Source organism: Pogoniulus pusillus, chromosome 3 (assembly GCF_015220805.1).
Source record: "Pogoniulus pusillus isolate bPogPus1 chromosome 3, bPogPus1.pri, whole genome shotgun sequence".
Lineage (NCBI taxonomy): Eukaryota > Metazoa > Chordata > Aves > Piciformes > Lybiidae > Pogoniulus > Pogoniulus pusillus.
This window is the reverse complement of record NC_087266.1, coordinates 32,260,664-32,280,107: the sequence shown is the minus strand read 5'-3', so window position 1 is coordinate 32,280,107 and position 19,444 is coordinate 32,260,664. Positions and strand designations below refer to the sequence as shown.

Here is a 19,444-nt window from a genome sequence, read left to right as displayed (position 1 = left end):
TTTATCAAAAATAGATATTTTTTATTTTTCCAAAACCCGCCCCCACAACTATATATACAAAGATTAATTTCGTTTGATAAACAGGTTGAGTTGCATGAGAATTCTACGAGGATACCATTAATAATCTGACTATATATATTTGGAAGTCAGTTTTGGGAAAAGGCCTCAGCTGTTAATTAATAGCGGTTTCTTACTAAATTAAGCTAAGCCAAATAACTCACTCAGGCTGGCTCGTGCGGTCTGTCTTCCTCCTCCAGCGGCTGCAGGAGTCGTTAAGGGTCGTTAAGGGTCGTTAGGCAGACAAAGGTGTGTGCCTAACACCAAAGCAAATCCTTAGTCTCTCTGCAGTCCAGGCACAGGAGAGTGAACGAACTCAGGCAGAGACATACGTCCAACACGGGCAAAATCCAAAGCGGGAACCCCAAAGGTGGGAAGACCCCCAATATTTATAACCTTGGCTAGACAAAGGGCAGAGTCACCACACTTTAGGCGCGAAAGCGCACGGCCAATCCCAGCCTGGCTCCAGCGCGGGAACTCACGGGGCAGTCCCCGCCCCCTTCACGGCTGCAGGGCAGGCGAGGGGGGGGGAAACCAGGCGGCTTTTCCCCTTTCCCCCCGAAGTCCGGGCAGGAGAGGAATTTAGGGGTACAGGACTCCAGGACACCTGCTTCAAGAAAGAACTCCTGAAGGCACAGGAGCAGGCAGTGCCACTGAGCTGGAAGATGAGCCGACGAGAGAGGCAGCCAGGCTGGATGGGCAGGGAGCTGCTGAAGGAATTAAAGATTAAAAAGAGAGTGTATCACCTTTGGAGAAGAGGGGAGGTGTCCCAGGAGAAGTTCAAGGAAGTTGTTAGGTCTTGTAGAGGAAAAATTAGAGAGGCAAAATCCCACTTGGAGCTCAGGCTGGCCACAGCTGCCAAGGAAAATAAAAAGTGTTTCTTTAAATATATGAATGGCAAGAGAAGGGCCAAGGACAACCTCCAGTCCTTACTAGATAGAGAGGGGAACATCATGACAAAGGATGAGGAAAAGGCAGAGGTGCTTAACACCTTCTTTGCCTCAATCTTCACTAGTGGGACAGGTTGTCTCCAGGACAGCTGGACTCCTGAAGTTGTGGATGGAGGCAGGGACCAGTACAGTCCCCCTCTAATCCATGAGGAAGCAGTAAGGGACCTGCTGTGTCATTTGGATCCTCACAAGTCCATGGGACCGGATGGGATCCACCCTAGGGTGCTGAGAGAGCTGGCATCTGAGCTGGCCAAGCCACTCTCCATCATTTATCAGCAGTCCTGGCTCACTGGAGAGGTCCCTGAAGACTGGAAGCTGCCAATGTGATACCATTCACAAGAAGGGTCGTAAAGAGGAGCCAGAAAACTACAGACCTGTCAGCCTGACCTCAGTGCCAGGCAAGGTGATGGAACAGGTCATTTTGAGTGCCATCACAAAGCGCCTACAGGATGGCCAAGGGATCAGGCCCAGCCAGCATGGGTTTAGGAAGGGCAGGTCCTGCCTCACCAACCTGATCTCCTTTTATGATCAGGTTACCTGCCTGGTGAATGTGGGGCAGGCTGTGGATGTAGTCTACTTGGACTTCAGCAAAGCCTTTGACACAGTCTGCCACAAGAAGCTCCTAGCCAAGCTGGCAGCTCATGGTTTGGACAGATTCACTCTGTCCTGGATCAAGAACTGGCTGGATGGCAGAGCTCAGAGAGTGGTGGTGAATGGTGCCACATCCAGTTGGCAGCCAGTCACAAGTGGTGTTCCCCAAGGATCAGTGCTGGGCCCAGTCCTGTTCAATATCTTTATTGATGATCTGGACGAGGGCATTGAGTCCATCATCAGTAAGTTTGCAGATGACACCAAGCTAGGAGCAGGTGTTGATCTGTTGGGAGGTAGGAGAGCCCTGCAGAGGGACCTGGACAGGCTGGATGGGTGGGCAGAGGCCAATGGGATGAGATTTAACAAGGCCAAGTGAAGGGTTCTGCACTTTGGCCACAACAACCCCAAGCAGCGCTATAGGCTGGGGACTGAGTGGCTGGAGAGCAGCCAGGAGGAAAGGGACCTGGGGGTACTGATAGACAGTAAGTTGAAGATAAGCCAGCAGTGTGCCCAGGTGGCCAAGAGAGCAAATGGCATCCTGGCCTGCATCAGGAACAGTGTGGCCAGTAGGACAAGGGAGGTTATTCTTCCCCTGTACTCAGCACTGGTCAGGCCACACCTTGAGTACTGTGTCCAGTTCTGGGCCCCTCAATTCAAGAAAGATGTTGAGGTGCTGGAAGGTGTCCAGAGAAGGGTAACAAAGCTGGTGAGGGGCCTGGAGCACAAATCCTATGAGGAGAGGTTGAGGGAGCTGGGCCTGTTTAGCCTGGAGAAGAGGAGGCTCAGGGGTGATCTTATTACTGTCTACAACTACCTGAAGGGGCATTGTAGCCAGGTGGGGGGTGGCCTCTTCTCCCAGGCAACCAGCAATAGAACAAAGGGACACAGTCTCAAGTTGTGCCAGGGTAGGTATAGGCTGGATATTAGGAAGTTCTTCACAGAGAGAATGATTGGCATTGGAATGGGCTGCCCAGGGAGGTGGTGGAGGCACCGTCCCTGGGGGTCTTCAAGAAAAGCCTGGATGAGGCACTTAGTGCCATGGTCTAGTTGATTGGTTGGGGCTGGGTGCTAGGTTGGCCTGGAAGATCTTGGAGGTCTCTTCCAACCTGGTTGATTCTATGATTCTATGATTCTAATACAATTACTATTAATGAATTATATTAATAATTAACACTAATAATTCTAATTAATAAATACAACCTGAGAGACAATTCTAACAAAACCAACAGCTTAAAATTCCATAGCTATAAAGTCATGGTATACCTAATGCCTTCTTGTGACTCCTGTCAAACTCAGGAATATGAAGTAATCAGGTAATACCCTTCAAACAATCAGAATCTTTCTAGGTATAAACCAGAGAAGTTGTATTGGACTTCAGGCATGTAGTATACCCAACCTGCTGCTGCTTCTGTTTTTTGGAGGTTGGTCCCATTGGCTATTAGTGGTCGGACAGTAGGAAATGCAGAGGTCTTCTTCATCTCTTTTCAGTTTATGCCTACTCATGCCTACAACAGGAATAGAATGGCACTTTACCCACTGTGCTGTAGTGCACCCAATGGTCATAGGTAAAAAACTCTCACTGGACAAAAAAGCCAAACAGCTTTCAAATAGAGCGTGATCACATGCAGCACATTTATTTCCCTCAGTGCTTTGGATACTCAGTGGCTGTGAGATTGAGTCCAAAACATCAAACTATGGTACACCTAAAAGGACAGTGTTGTGGGTCACTTTACCTCAAATCATTGTTCAAGTATTTACTTGACTGACCTGATGCAGCACTGAAGGCAATATTAGACTAGTTTTCCAGAGATCCCTTTCACCCCAAACTTCTGTGTGTTTACTTCACATATTTAGGTATATTTACAATGTACAAATTGATAGAAATTATGAGCACAGTAAAAGGCAGATTCCTTGCTGAAAGCAGAGGATGGTGGGGAGTGTTTTCTCTTGTAGAAATTTTAATTAAGAGATAACTTTTAATCTAATAAAGATGCATTTCCCAGCATAAAGAAGGGAAACAACATGGCCCCAGAGAGTGGTGGTGACCCTGGAATGAGTTGCCCAGGGAGGTGATTGAGGCCCCATCCCTGGAGGTGTTTAAGGCCAGGCTGGATGAGGCTGTGGCCAACCTGGTCTAGGGAAGGGTGTCCCTGCCCATGGCAGGGGGGTTGTAACTAGATGATCCTTGTGGTCCCTTCCAACTCTGACTGATTCTGATTCTGTGATTCTGTGAATGGTGCCACATCCAGTTGGCAGCTGTCACTAGTGGTGTCTCTCAGGGATCAGTGCTGGGTCCAGTTCTGTTTAATATCTTCATTGATGATCTGGATGAAGGGATTGAGTCCAGCATCAGTAAGTTTGCAGATGACACCAAGCTGGGAGAAGGTGTGGATGTGTTGGAGGCAGGAGGGCTCTGCAGAAGGACCTGGACAGGCTGTACAGACGGGCACAGTCAAATGCTATGAGTTTTAACAAGGCCAAGTGCAGGGTTCTGCACTTTGGCCACAACAACTCCAAGCAGCGCTACAGGCTGGAGACAGAGTGGCTGGAGAGCAGCCAGGCAGAGAAAAACCAGGGGGTACTGGTTGACAGCTGACTGAACTTGAGCCAGCTGTGTGCCCAGGTGGCCAAGAAGGCCAAAGGCATCTTGACCTCTATCAGGAACAGTGTGGCCAGCAGGACAAGGAAAGTCCTTCTGGCCCTGTACTCAGCACTGGTTAGGCCACACCTTGAGTACAGTGTCCAGTTCTGGACCCCTCAATTTAAGAAAGATGTTGAGGTGCTTGACTGTGTCCAGGGAAGGGCAGCAAGGCTGCTGAGGGGCCTGGAGCACAGCTCTGTGAGGAGAGGCTGAGGGAGCTGGGGGTGCACAGCCTGGAGAAGAGGAGGCTCAGGAGAGACCTTATTGCTCTCTACAAGTACCCGAAAGGAGGTTGAAGCCAGACAGGGGTTGGTCTCTTCTCCCAGGCACCCAGGGACAGAACAAGAGGACACAGTCTCAAACTGCACCAGGACAGGTTTAGGCTGGATATTAGGAAGAAATTCTTCATGGAAAGTGTGTTTGGCATTGGAATGGGCTGCCAAGGGAGGTGGTGGAGTCACCAACCCTGAAGGTGTTTAAAAGGATGTCACGGAAGGGTATTCTGCCACCTACACTGATTGTGTCAGAGGGGAGAAATTAATTGGTGTGAGATAATATTCTATAAAAATATATACTTTATTAACTTCAATATTCTGAACTCTTACCACCCCCAACCACTGTATTTTAATATTAAAAGAATCTACATGGTCATGGAGACATTCTAGGAATAATATCAAACAATAACTTATTAATAACTAGCAAACAGTTGAAACTATAAACTGAAAGAGGAGCTTCCCCATGGCTTAATGCCACTTGGGGTCTATATTTCAGCCCAGCAGGTGGGCTGAAAGCTCTTTCTGCTCTATGGCAGGAGGCATTAGAAATTACAGAGGCATTAAAGCATTCACTAACAATTATTATTATTTATCAATCACCCTCCAGGGCTACATCACAGCCTATGCCAGTGCCCGAACTTCAGGGGACTGTGCCCATGGACTTTGAGGCTGGAATCCTCCCGGCTTTAGGAGAAAGGGGAATCTTCCCGGCTTCTGGGGAAAGGACAGTCTCTGACCTAGTTCTCCTGGTGACAGATGCAATCTCTGCCCTTGTCTCCTGGCTTCTCCTAGACGCTCTGTCCAGGGACTCTTAGGCAAGACCTCAGGTGCAGGAGAAGTACGATGCCATGCAGTCTCAGCACAGTCTCACGCTGGCTACATAGGCCAATCGCGTGCAGACAAGTGGAGTCTGCTCCTGGTTAACTCAGTGGCAATGGCACACTTACCAGGCAATGATAAGGCAGCAGGCATAGAATAGAGTACATGGCTGCATGGGAGGCTGAGCTCCGTAGGTAATAGCAGGCAATACAGGATCTGGTCCTGATAACTCACCACAGTGGCATGCAGGTGTGCACGGCTGGCTGGGAGACTGAGCTCCGTAAAGGCAGATGCCCTGCAGGTGGGCATGCAGGCAGGCATAAACAAAAGCAGTGCTGGTGAGTCTAAGTGAGCGAGTGAGCCTGAGCGAGTGAGCCTGAGCAAGTGAGTGATTGGGGGAGCCTGAACACTTTGTTTACTTGTGTCCCCCCATTTATTGAATGTGGGCTGAGATTAATGGCACTTTGGGCACTAGAATGACCAATCAGGTTGGCAGTTAACCAAACCTTACCGTAACAGGTAAATGCCACAGGCCTGGACCTCCCAGACATGGGAATCACACAGGCCTTACACTAGGCAGGCATGAGCTGGGCGTGGGGGGGCTTACACAACCACCTTACACAATCAGGGGCCTTGGGCAGGACAAACTTTATGGCAACAGGTCTGTTGTGCCCCTTTGTGCTCGTTATGTGTTTACCTCTGGTTTAGGCAGAAAAACAAGGCAAGGCAAGGCAAGGCAAGGCAAGGCAAGAATAAACCTATTTTCAGGCCGACAGGCCCTCCATGACAAAGGAGGCTGGATGAGCCACTAAGTGCCATGGTTTGGTTAATTAGAAGGGTTAGGTGATAAGTTAGACTCAGTGATCCTAGAGGTCTTTTCCAACCTGGTTAATTCTGTGATTCTGTGACATATACTGCACTTGGTCTTTGTGCTAGTTTGAAGCTAGCCAGAATGTTTTGGTGAGAAGAACTAAATTACAGACTGTGAAAGGCAAACAGTGATGATGTCTACTTCACTCATAGGCTTGCTGAGAGGTATAAGAACAAGAATCCAGATATAGATAAGGCACTTCTGCTGCTGGGGATCTTGGAGCTGCCTTTTCTTCTTTCTAGCCTCTCTGCCATATCACTGATTAAACCACTTTGCTTCCTAACCCCCTGGCCAAACCTCCCTTATTCCTTGGGACTGGGGTAAGGTTGAGAGGGGTGGGAGAAGGTGGAAGGGTGGTTGGGAGCCCCTCCTGGGAACTCAGGTTTCTGGGAGGGCTGTTGCATTTCTGTATTACTTTTTACCTGGTATATTTCTGTATATAACTGTATATACTGTAAACATCTGCTTGTATATTGTGCTAAGCTGTAAATAAATAGCTTCATTCAAATTTCCAGAGCTGGCTGAGTCTAGTCTGGGTGATTTCTAAAGTGTGGGGGGGCGGGGAACACCCAAACCATCACAGTCTTGTTGAACCTCATGAGGTTGGTTTGTGCCCACCTCTCCAGCCTGTCCAGCTCCCTCTGGATGGATCCCTGCCCTCCAGCCTGTCCGCTGCACCACACAGCTTGGTGTCATCAGCAAACTTGCTGAGGTTGCACTCAATGCCTCTGTCCATGGCACCCACAAAGATGTTGAACAAGACTGGTCCCAGGGCTGATCCCTGAGGGACGCTGCTTGTCACTGGCCTCCACTTGGCCATTGATAGCCACTCTTCGGGTGCAGCCAGTTCTTTATTCATCCAGTGTTCCACCCATCAAACCCATCTGTTACCTGCTTGGAGACCAGGATGTGGTGCAGGACGGTGTCAAAGGCCTTGCTCAGGTCCAGGTAAATGACATCAGTTGCTCATCCCTCATCTTCATGTTGTGGCCTATTCATTTTCTGGAGTTGTAACATCCAGATCAATTTGGGAGGTTGAAGCAAGCACTCTTGGGAGCTATTTGGCATGGATGAGGATAGACATAACTAGACATTTATAAATGAAGGACTCCTGCATGGGTGCATTTTTAGGGTGCATGTGTAAAAAGCTACAACTGATTCTAACCATCAGAGACATTGCAGGAAGCAGTACCAATTACCTGCTAAAAAAGAAATTAAAAAGAAAATGTCTAGACTTTGCAGGAGTAGTTCCACCTCTTTTATCCCATTTTATTTATGAGTAGAGGATTGATTCACTAAACTTTTCTATGAAAAATCAATTTGATGTATAATACTTTCCACATACTGTATTTCAATATTTTTAGAGAAAAGCTCCACAAGTCTCTGACGTGTTATTTGTCTGTCTTACATCTTATTAATGCTATTACTACAGCAGTTTTTAGCAGCAAGAACTTGTAGCAAATTCCCTAACAACTTTTTTGAAAGCACAAGAAAAGCAAACAAACGGTAGGAGGCAAAGTGGTCTAAAATCTTTCAGGTCTGAGACACTGGGTCAAAGGCAGAACTCAACAAATTGCTGTGCCTCCAAGGGGCAACCAAGGACTAGGAAGGTTAGAGAGGTGATGAAGAATATGACTATTTCATTCTATGACAGAACTGCCTTAAAAATTATTTCAACAGTGGGGAAAAGAAAAGAAAAACATTCAAGGTGAGGTTATGCCAGCATGCAGTCAGGTCCAGCAGCATCATGTTGCTCTATGTTCTTGAAGTGGTATTTTACAACTTGGCTGACTTGACTGAAGGAATTAACCTCATGCAGATAACTTGAGCTAACACTTCAGGGAAGATAAGTGCTGAGTAGACCTTTTAAAATGAAGTGTGCCACTCCTTTATAGCTAGAACTAAGAGGCTGCTTGGAGCTGGCCAAAGGAGGCACAATTACTTCATCTGGAAAGATATCAGGTAGTTGTGGCACTGCTAAAACTCATTTTGAAGACACCCTGTCATGTAAACTACTCCCAAAAATGCAGTGACAGATGCTTTGCACAGATTGAATTACCAGAGGTGTGGTCAGTATAAGCACAGGCGACAGTAGGGTTAGAATCAAGCTTTGGTAGAAATAAATTGTGTATGGGTGTCCATGGATGCATGCATGTGATGCAACACACAGGTATACACTTACCTGTTGCAAAATGTGTGTATTTTCTGTGTCACCATCTGAAGATGAAGAATTTCATTTTCCTCACTTTAAGACCACTGAAATGGCAGTGTGCAGGTGTTTTGCCTCACTGGGATAATTATCCCTGTATGGAGACTGTCAGTCTTTGAAAGAGCTTGTGGGAGGAAGAAGAGTTGTATAGGAAAGATGCCATACTGCCTGAGAGGTGTGGAGCACGTAAGTTTTGGAGGGAAAGAGTCAGGGTTGGAAGGGACTACAAGGATCATCTAGTTCCAACCCCCCTGCCATGGGCAGGGACACCCTATGCTAGATCAGGCTGGCCACAGCCCCATCTAGCCTAGCCTTAAACACCTCCAAGGACGGGGCCTCAACCACCTCCCTGGGCAACCCATTCCAGCCTCTCACCATTCTCATGCTGAACAACTTCCTCCTCACGGCCAGTCCGAACCTACCCATCTCCAGCTTTGCTCCATTCCCCCCAGTCCTGGCACTCCCTAGTATCCTGAAAAGTCCTTCCCCAGCTCTTTTGTAGGTCCCCTTCATATAATGAAAGGCCACAAGAAGGTCATCTGGGAGCCCCCTTCTGCAGACTGAACAGCCCCAACTCTTTCAGTCTGTCCTCATAGGAGAGGTGCTGCAGCCCTCTGATAAACCCAGAGTCATTCATTTGGTTAATCTCTTCTCTTTCAGGAGACCTACCCAGTATTGTAAGAGTCTCTAGATGCTTGTCAGTTCCAGGCTTTGATTCTTGTTGCTGTAACTACTTCCCTCAGCAGTCTATTTTATTCTCTTATAACTCTGTGAATTGAAAGGGCTCTTCTGAATGTTCTGTACATAATAGGCTTGGACAAACTAGCTCACACAAGGAACAACTGTCCAGGAGACTTGTTGTTTTGCCAGAGTGAAATAGTTTGGGTTTAAAAAACATTTAGGAAGCTCTCACCTGGTTTAACATTACCTCTTCCTTGTGCCACTCTGTCGGTGAGTGCAGATGGATAGACTGTTCTTGTTCATGGAATGCAGAACGTTTATCATAAGGTGGGAATATGATTTTTTATATAAAGATCACTGAAAGAGACTCTCTGTTCCTTGGCTCTGCTTCTCCAGTCTGCTGACTTTTCTAAAATGGTGTTGATAAAAGTGGTGTGAACTTTTGTTATTTGACAACACAGAGGATGGCAGCAAGACAAACTATTCCCACAGAGACAAGTTCCAAGAAGGCCAAGAGAACTACTAATGCTAAATAATTGCATTGTGTTGTACGTCCCTTTCTAGAACTGATTTATTGCACATAAAAGTATTATGATCTTTTCTCCCATTATTTCAAAGTGAAATGCTTAAAGGGCTAATAAAATCAGTATTTAGCACACTTTTATTTTGTAGTTCAAAACTTCAAGCTTGGCATAGAAAACATTACCTCTGGGGAGTGAAAATAACTTTACCCAGCAGCTTCAAATACAATTTTCTGAGTCATTCTTTCTTTTAATCCTTGCAAAATACCAAACAAAGGTAAAACTCCTTTTGGCTGATAGACAAAAGGAAATTACAGCTGTCTGGAGTTCAAAAGAGTTGCAATAAAACTTGAATTATGACAAAAATACACTGTTTGTTATTAAAGCCTCAGCAGTTCATGAATTAAACAACTGTATGTTTCTCTGCGTGTTTGATACTGTTTATCTTTTCCATGGCATACAAATTCATTTTATTCACATCTTATATACTTACAACATGATTTTTTGGTGAGACTACACCAATCCATAGTAGACAAGAATTCATAGTAGACAAGAACTGATTTACTAGGTCAGTGGACAATGTTAAGTACTTAAAACTGATCAGGTATGCATGAATAGTCACATAATTGGTTAATAATTTGCTTACTGCATTGTGGGAAGAAGTTGCTCCAAAGGCAAAAAGTACTTTATTGAGTACCCTGAGTAAAATGTAGACCAAGAACATTTAAGCCTCTAGATAAAAAGAATTAAATGAGGAGTTGCCATTGGTGCTGCAATATTTATTTTTAATTGAACAAGTGCATTAGGATTTCACCTTTGAGTAGGATCTTAGGATTAATGAGTTGTTCACATTTCATGTAAGGATATGTTGGCAATCATCTTCATTCCAAAAATTTCTTTCATGTTTTAAGTGATTCATTATGGCCTATAAAACAAGTGGATTAAGGAGACCTAATTCACTCTACTTTGAATTTAGCCTTTGATCACATTTTCAGCAGTTTTTAAATGGTGAAGGCTGCCCAAGACCCTGGCTGCAGCTCAACTACTCCAGCATTTATGCCCATGTGGGGCAGAGATGCAGAAATGGCAGCACTGGATCCGATCAGTAAGTCAGCAAGCTCAGGCTGCAGTCTCCCACCTACCAGTCCTGGATTTTTTATGCATTGTTTCCAAACAGCAGTCAACAGGCAGCTATTTAACTATCTGCCTCAAGGTTAAATGGCTTTCTCTTGCCATTTTGATGTCTGCATGCACTTCAATGTGTGAGATACTGATATCATACCTTAAATTTTGAACTTAGAGCTCAGCATGTTTTAATTATCTCTAAGAGCACACTCTGTGCTTCAGATTCAAATACATGTTGTGCTAATTGGCTCCTCACAGCTGGGAAAACAATATTTTGCTTAGAGTATGTCCACTGAATGTTGCTATCTTCTGATTTTATTGGCATTGCTTTATCTTTGTATAGTCTTGGGGGAAAATTGTTTTGTGCACTGCTGAATACCATAGCATGCTCACTGTGTTGCTTAAATATGTCACCTTACATAAGGTCATCTTATCTTACACGTGTCACCTTCTGTAAGGTTATCTTTTCCCTGGTTACTTGTCTTTTCTTTAAAGCAATGGTCCAAATCTTTTGAGTATTTCTTGAATGTGGTATCGCATCACACCTATCTATGGTCACACCCAGCATCCTTTACTGACCTGAGTTTTTGCTGGGTACTTCTAGGTACAGGTTAACCAGAACCAATTATAGTGTTCAAGAAGATGGCATGTTACTGATTCAATGGCATCATAGAATAGAACCACAGAAACAACCAGGTTGGAAGAGACCTCCAAGATCATCCACTCCAACCTAGCACCCAGCCCCAGCCAGTCAACTAGACCATGGCACAAAGTGCCTCAGCCAGGCTTTTCTTAAACATCTCCAGGGCTGGCAACTCCACCACCGCCCTGGGCAGCCCATTCCAGTGCCAATCACTCTCTCTGCCAACAATTTCCTCCTAACATCCAGCCTAGACCTCCTCCAGCACAACTTGAGACTGTATCCCCTTCTTCTGTTGCTGGGTGCCTGGCAGAAGAGGCCAACCCACACCTGGCTACAACTTCCCTTCAGGTAGTTGTAGGCAGCGATGAGGTCCTCTTCTGCAGGCTGCACACCCCCAGCTCCCTCAGCCTCTCCTCACAGGGCTGTGCTCCAGGCCTCTCACCAGCTTTGTTGCCCTTCTCTGGACACCTTCCAGTACCTCAACATCTCTCTTGAATTGAGGAGCCCAGAACTGGACACAGTACTCAAGATGTGGCCTAACCAGTGCTGAATGCTGGGGAAGAATAACATCCCTTGTCCTGCTGGCCACACTGGCCACTAGTATGGGCACTATGTAGCAATACCCCCAGGTCCTTCTCTTCCTGGCTGCTCTCCAGTCACTCTGTCCCCAGCCTGTAGTGCTGCTTGGGGTTGTTGTGGCAAAAGTGTAGGACTTGGCCTTGTTAAATCTCATCCTATTGGCCTCTGCCCACTCATCCTGTGTCTGGCCAGGTCCCTCTGCAGGGCTCTCCTACCCTCCAAGATATCCACACCTGCTCCTAGCTTGGTGTCATCTGCAAACTGGACTCAATCCCCTCGTCCAGATCATCAATAAAGATATTTAACAGGACTGGGCCCAGCACTGACCCTTGGGGAACATCACTAGTGACAGCTTGCAATTGGATGTGGCACCATTCACCAGCACTCTCTGGGCCCAGCCCTCCAGCCAGTTCTTGACCCATTTCAGAGTGAAGAATCATAGAATCATAGAATGGTTTAGGTAGGAAGGGACCTCAAAGATCATCTACTTCTAGCCCCTCCCCCCCTAGGCAGGGACACCTCCCACTAGAACAGGTTGCTCAAGGCCTCATCCAACCTGGATTTGAACACCATGGAGGTGTTCAAGTCCACAACCTCCCTGGGTGACCTGTGCCAGTGTCTCACCACACTCACTGGAAAGAACCCTTTCCTCACATCCAGTTTAAATCCCCTCTCTGCCAGTTTAAACCCATTACTCCACGTCCTGTCATTACAAGACCTTGTCAATAGTCCCTTCCCAGCCTTCCTGTAGGCCCATTTCAGATACTGGAAGGCCACTACAAGGTCTTCTCAAAGCTTTCTCTTTTGCAGGCCGAAGAGCCCCAACTTTTGTAGCCTGTCCTCATAGCAGAGCTGCTCCAGCACACCAAGCATCTTCATGGCCCTCTTCTGGACTTGCTCCAACAGTTCCATGTCTTTCTTGTGCTGGGGGCTCCAAAACTGCACACAGGACTCCAGGTGGGGTCTGAGGAGAGCAGAGCAAAGGGGCAGAATCCCCTCCCTTGCCCTGCTGGCCACACTTCTCTTGCTGCAGCCCAGCACGTGGTTGCTGTCTGTTCTGCGCTCACACTGCAGGCTCATGTTAAGATTTTCATCAACCCAATTAACCAGTTGAGAAGGCAGTAATTATAAAATAGTAGTTATTTTTATTTCTGGAAAGCCCTGCCCACAACTCTATGCAAATTAGTTAATTTTGGGTTCTAGTTTGTTTGGGAAAATCTTCACAAGGCTGCTTATTGGCAGTATAGTAAGTGAGAAAAATCAGGAAAGTTGAAAAAGGCTTGGCCACAAGAATGGCTCTGCCCCACAGAGTGTCTGTGCTACTCACTGGGGGGGAGCAGGAATTTGGAGCTCGTCCCTTGGCTCCATTGCAGCAGTGTCTGGAACTGTGAATTGTAATCTGGTAGTGGATCAACAATCAACACAGTACAGACTCCAATGCGAGTCAACCTGCCGAAGCCCAGAATGACTGCAGACAGCTTCCACAGCAAAGGCCGTGGGGCAATGCAGCGCCAAGCTGGGCTGCTCTGTGGTGCTCCCACCAGTGGCGGCGGTTTGCAGCAGAGGCAGGTTCCTGCAGCAGGAAATCAGGATGCGGTGGTCGGAAAGCAGGGACCATGTGCTTGCTCCTCACTGTTGCTCCTCAAGATTCCCCTTAAGTCCGACTAGACAATGTGTCCAGTTGCCATATGTATAATCTGGGGCGACTTGCTCTTCCCACAGGGGCGGGGGTTTGAACTTTGTGCCTACTTCTTTCCACATTCCACATTCCAAACTTCTGGAGTCGGAGGTAGGGGTGAGGGAAGAGGGGGGAGGGGGTGAGGAAAACAGTTTGTGCCCCATTCAAACCTTCGGTGGCGCAGGGTCATGGGTGTGCCCTGCCACACCCACCTCTGCAGCCTGTTCAGGTCCCTCTGGATGGATCCCTGCCCTCTAGCAAGTTGACTGTGCCACACAACTTGGTGCCATCTGCAAACTTGCTGAGGCTGCACTTGATTCCTCTGTCCGTGTCACTGACAAAGATGTCAAACAGCACTGGTGCCAGCACTGACCCCTGAGGGATGCCACTTGGCACCAGTCTCCAGGAGGACATTGTGCCATCGATCATCACTATCTGTGTGTAACCATCCAGCCAATTCCTTATCCAGCAGTGCTCCACCCATCATGTCTGTGTTTTTCCAGTCTGGTGCCCAGGATGTCATGTGGGACAGAGTCAAATGCCTTACTCAGGTCCAGGTAGATGATGTCAGTTGCCCTTCCCTTGTCCACTGTTGCTGTGACTTCATCATAAAAAGCCTCTCAGTTTGTCAGGCATGATTTGCCCTTGGTGCAGCCATTGCTGGCTACCACCAATCACCTCTGCTTTGTTCTCCATTTGCCTTAGCAGGAGGATCTGCTTCATGATCCTGCCAGGCACAGAGGTAAGACTGGTTTATAGTTCCCAGGGTTATCCTTTTTTCCCTTCTTGCAGATGTGTGTTATGTTTGCCCTTTTCCAGTCAGCAGGAACTCCACCAGTCTGCCAGGACCTTTCAAATACGATGGGTAGTGCTTTAGCAACTTCATCAACCAGTTCCCTCAGGACCTGTGGGTAAATTAATGACTTTATTATTTCCCATTCCTGTATCTTACTCTACTCATTGTTAAACAACAAGAGAAAATAACCTAAATATTTAAAATAATAAATACATTTAAAAAATATTTTAAGTAATAATTAGAAAATTATCTTTAAGTCCATTTCAAAGCCTGATAAATTCTTAAGGGATCTATCCTCTCAATTTTCTCCCCATTAGTTTCTTTGCTAGGTGCTGTCAAACCTTACATCTTACCTCAGTGTGTATGATTGTAGTCTAATGAAGTACAAAAAACATCTATAATTCACTTGACATATCATACAGACCATTTTTATGATTTAAAAAATAGCAGTCCTTGATCCCATCAGCAAAAAGGTGATTTTATGAAGTGTAAGATTTTATTAGTTTTATCTTGGCACAGGTAAATGCTGTTATTATTACATAAAACAGTATTCGACAGCTTAAAAAGACAAACCCCAAATGCCCAAAAAAATACCCTGCAGTGCTGAATTTTGCAGAGTGACTCTTTCCAGCAGACTGTGACCCTAAGTTGTCTTCTCTCCATTAGAATAATTCTACTAAGCTGATAGCTTGGTCTGTGCGACCCAGCAGTGACACTTCTTAAATGTGCGACTTTTGAACAGGTTCTGTGTGAAATATTTCACTCTCCTCAAGCGTGCTGATTGTGTTAGTCTGTTCCTTGAAGTCATCAGTTGCAGACTGACTGAGCCAAATGTCAGCTAGGGTTTAACACTGTTACAGGCAATGAAGATCTAGCGGACTATGGAGAACTAGTCACTGCATGCTGCAGCACACACTTCTGTCTGGTCAGATGAGCAGACTTGAGCTGGCTCATTTGACAAGATTCCCATTTATTGTAAGAGCTTAGAGAAACTGAACATGAGCCAGCAGTGTGCCCAGCTGGCCAGAAGAGCCAATGGCATCCTGGTCTGGATCAGGAACAGTGTGGCCAGTGGGGCAAGGCAGGTTATTTTGCCCCTGTATTCAACACCGGACAGGCCACACCTTGAGTGCTGTGTCCAGTTCTGGGCTCCTCAATTCAACACAGATGTTGAGATACTGAAACATGTCCAGAGAAGGGCAGTGAAGTGGGTAAGAGGCCTGGAACACAAATCCTATGAGGAGAGGCTGAGGGAGCTAGGGGTGTGAAGCCTGCAGAAGAGGAAGCTACGGGCAGACCTCATTGCTGTCTACAGCTACCTGAAGGGAGGTTGTAGCTAGGTGTGGGTTGGTCTCTTCTGCCAGGCAACCAGCAACAGAAGAAGGGGACACAGTCTCTAGTTGTTCTGGAGGAGGTCTAGGTTGGATTTTAGGAGGAAGTTGTTGCCAGAGAGAGTGATTGGCATTGGAATGGGCTGCCCAGGGAGGTGGTGGAGTCACCATCTCTGGAGGTGTTAAAAAAAGAGACTGGCTGAGGCACTTGGTGACATGGTCTAGTTGATTGGATATGACTGGGTGCTAGGTTGGAGTGGATGATCTTGGAGGTTTCTTCCAACCTGGTTGATTCTATGATTCTATGAGATAACAGGACAACATGTATGGCTGTATGTTTTAGATTCCTGTGTCTGTTTAGGTCTCCAAATTTGCAATGGAATCTTATTCCAATACCTCTTTGACACTTCCATTTTTTACAGCTGTGGGTAAAGATAAGAGATAGCTGAGAAATGGATACCTACTCCAAAATGCTGGGTGGGGGGTTAAGCCATTTGCCCTTTTTCAGCATCTTCTTCTTTCATTTTCCTGGTGCCATGAGACTACATCTGCAGGCACATGTGCACCTCAGCCAGATCACTGCCCCTGAGATGAGGATCACTGGCCTCAGGTCCCAGTCTCCACAAGAGCAGCAAAGTCTAGTCCAGGGGGAGCAGCCTCCTGCAGCAAGTGGCAGTACCCCAGAGGTACTACAGCACATTAGATAGTGCAAACCCAACGGATTCAGTCTTGCTCACATCACTTTCACTCATTCAGTGAGAATGAGCTTTCTCAATGACAGCCTGACTCTCCAGTTGATGAATCAGCTGATGAATGGGCAACAAAGAGTCTCAGTTAGTTCTGTACTGCCTGTGGTACACAGTTTGAGTAGCAATTGGCAGCTCCAGATCCTCTGTGTCATGATGTCCCACAACTGCAGATTCATCAGAAAGTTCAGCTCTAATGGACAATTTCAATTTACCATCCTCAGTCTCCACAGATGCTATTCCAAAAGCCCATTTGTGACCCTTAGGATCTTTGAAACAACCTTGTCTCAAAAAGTCAATTCCCAGAATGCAAGGCGCATCAGGACCAGTTACAATAGTATGTGTCTTCCACTCTTTACTAGTTAAACTTACCTCAGCCTGCAACTTAGTTATCTCTTGAGATCCACCAGTGATTCCAGAAATAGTGATAGAGTCTGTCCCCTTGCAATTAGATGGCAATAAAGTACACTGAGCACCTGTGTCAACTAAAGCCCTGTATTTCCGAACTCTTGAACTGCCAGGCCACTTAATGAATACATTCCAATAGGTTTGGTTCTCTCCACTATCCCTTTCCTCCTCCTGGCTGGAGGCAGGGCACCCCTAATGCTGAACATGGCATGTAGGGTGTACACAGTGATTAGTGTTGTTGTGAGAGGAATTGCAATTGTTGGAATAATTGCAGTTGCTCTGGGGAGCTGAAGAAGTGACAGCTACTCTCCTGGCATTTCTGCCCCTGTTTCTGCCACTCTGCAGTTCCCTGACTCACTTTGGAAGAGCTGAAGTAGGTTTACCATCCCACTTGTTCATGTATGTGTCACGCAGAAGTATCCACAGTGACGCACGTGATTGCTGATGTCTAGGTGGAATTTGTCTCCTCCTGGGCTGGAATTGCCTTGCAGGAGGTGGGCATCTGTTCCTGCTGGCAGAAACATGCACCCATTCAGATGATGCAGGAATGGTATCCTTTACCAGATTGGAAATGTTTTTAAGATCCTCCTTCAGTTCTTCCATGCTGTTCTTAAAGCCATTCTCTACGCCTTCTTTCATATCTGTACCTATAGTTTTTATGGCACAGATTATGGCAGAATGTGACAAGCTGTCCTCTATCTGCCTGAGCTGGTCAGTGAATTCACCAACAGTGAAAGACCTTTCATTATCACTTCTTGGTAGAAACCTGCTAGCTAAGATGTTAGCATAGACTGAAGGAGCAAGCTTAATAAGCTTCTTCATGAGACCTGTTCCAAGAGGAATGTCATCAGGCTCATGTGTGCCATGATCTCCACAGAGCACTTCCTTCACAGCAAACTCCTTCAGAAGCTTAATTCCCTGCTCAACAGTGTTCCACTTCTTGACAGCCCATGGCAGATCATCTCAGGAAGGATATCTCATAGCCACAGCCAGCAGGAGGCATGTCCACAATCTAATCTTACCAAGAGGACTTGCTAGGTATTTGTCCACTCCACTCTCCTTTGTTAGTGGCCTTAGCTGCTTGGCAGACTTGTCTCCTACCTGTAGGGCATTTGCACCAATGCTACGGCATCTCAACAGCCAGTTTTAGGATTTGCTCTCCTTATTCCCTTGAGTATTCCTTTCTAACTTCCTGACCTCTCTGAGGGAATCACTGGAATCCTGGATGTCATCCTTCTCCTCTTCCTCTTGTTGTTCTGGTTGTCCCAAGCCTAGAAATGGAACTTTCCTAAGAGCACTCTTAAAATCCTCAGAACCATCCTCTTTCTTGGCAGCCAATTTCACAACGCTCCTTTCATCAGAGTACTGAGATCTAAGTGTGTTCACCAAATCTTGAAGACTGTATGTCTCCTCTTCCTCCTCTTGTGCACCAGAGGTCCCCTCCCCTAAATTATCTTTTGAACCATTCTTTGTCAAATATTTTGTCTTAGCTTTCACCTTGGCAGGCTTCAAGATGACCTGCACTGAGACAGACTTTGATGACTCTGATAGCGGTTTTGAATTATTGGAGGTGTGGCCTGAGGCCTGTGAGTTCAAATCTGCCCTAGAGTTGGGAGTTTTTTCTGCTACCTGAAGAGTTGAACTGGCTGAATTAATGTTATTAGTTGAAGGAAAATCTAGAGTTTAGGTAGTTCCCTAGGCAGTGTACCATGTTATTGTTGTTAGCGAGAACATCGGCAGCTTTCCCAGAATCTAGGGGAGGAGGTGTAGTGGTGGCCCCACCTTGCTCTCCCCCCGAGCTATGACTGTTTTGATTTGGTTTGCCATTTCTCTCACTCTGTTTACCTTTTGTCTGGGACACTGGCCCTTTCTTTTTACTTCTTAAAGGCATCACACTCGAGTTTCTCACACATAATGTTAAAATTATAATAAAATAAAAAATTATAAGACCTAAGATCACACACACCAGAAATACCACAGTCTGATGTGAATAAAATTCAGAACAAGGGTCAGACATCCGAGTCTTAGGCAAGATTACTCTCATTAGGGATGCAGATAAAGCAGAAGAAGTAACACTTCCATTTCCTGTAATGTTACACTCAGTGTAACTAAACCCAATATAGCCAAGGACTCAGTGACACTAAACCCAATACAGCCAAGGATGAAATCCCCCCAAGTCCAAGTTGTATGTTTAGCTTCAATCTTCTTCAAAATTAGATTAAACAAAAACTAATAAATTTGGGCTTTGAACCAACTATAAACAAGAAAACAGATGATAGGCCACACAATAGCCCCTACTAAGTAAAATAGCTTCATTAGCTTCATTCTGGTTCCTAGAGTTAATTAACAATCACTCAAAATCAATTTGGCCTATGCTGAAGTGGCAAAATAAAGGATGTGATGGTTTGAGTGTTCCTTGCCCCCCAACACTTTGGAGATCACCCAGACTAGACTCAGCCAGCTCTGGAAATTTGAATGAAGCTATTTATTTACAGCTTAGCACAATATATACAAGCAGATATT

The 19,444-nt window shown here is 46.1% G+C and overlaps 1 protein-coding gene across 1 annotated transcript in view; it reads right to left on the bottom strand.

Moving 5' to 3' along the window:
- The window catches only part of LOC135188545 (protein orai-2-like), a 32,967-nt gene extending 15,224 nt beyond the window's left edge, over positions 1 to 17,743 (bottom strand). The window contains 1 exon segment of the mRNA XM_064168040.1: positions 17,483 to 17,743. Coding sequence (XP_064024110.1) covers positions 17,483 to 17,743 — 261 coding nt within the window.
- Between the last annotated feature and the right edge of the window lie 1,701 nt (positions 17,744 to 19,444).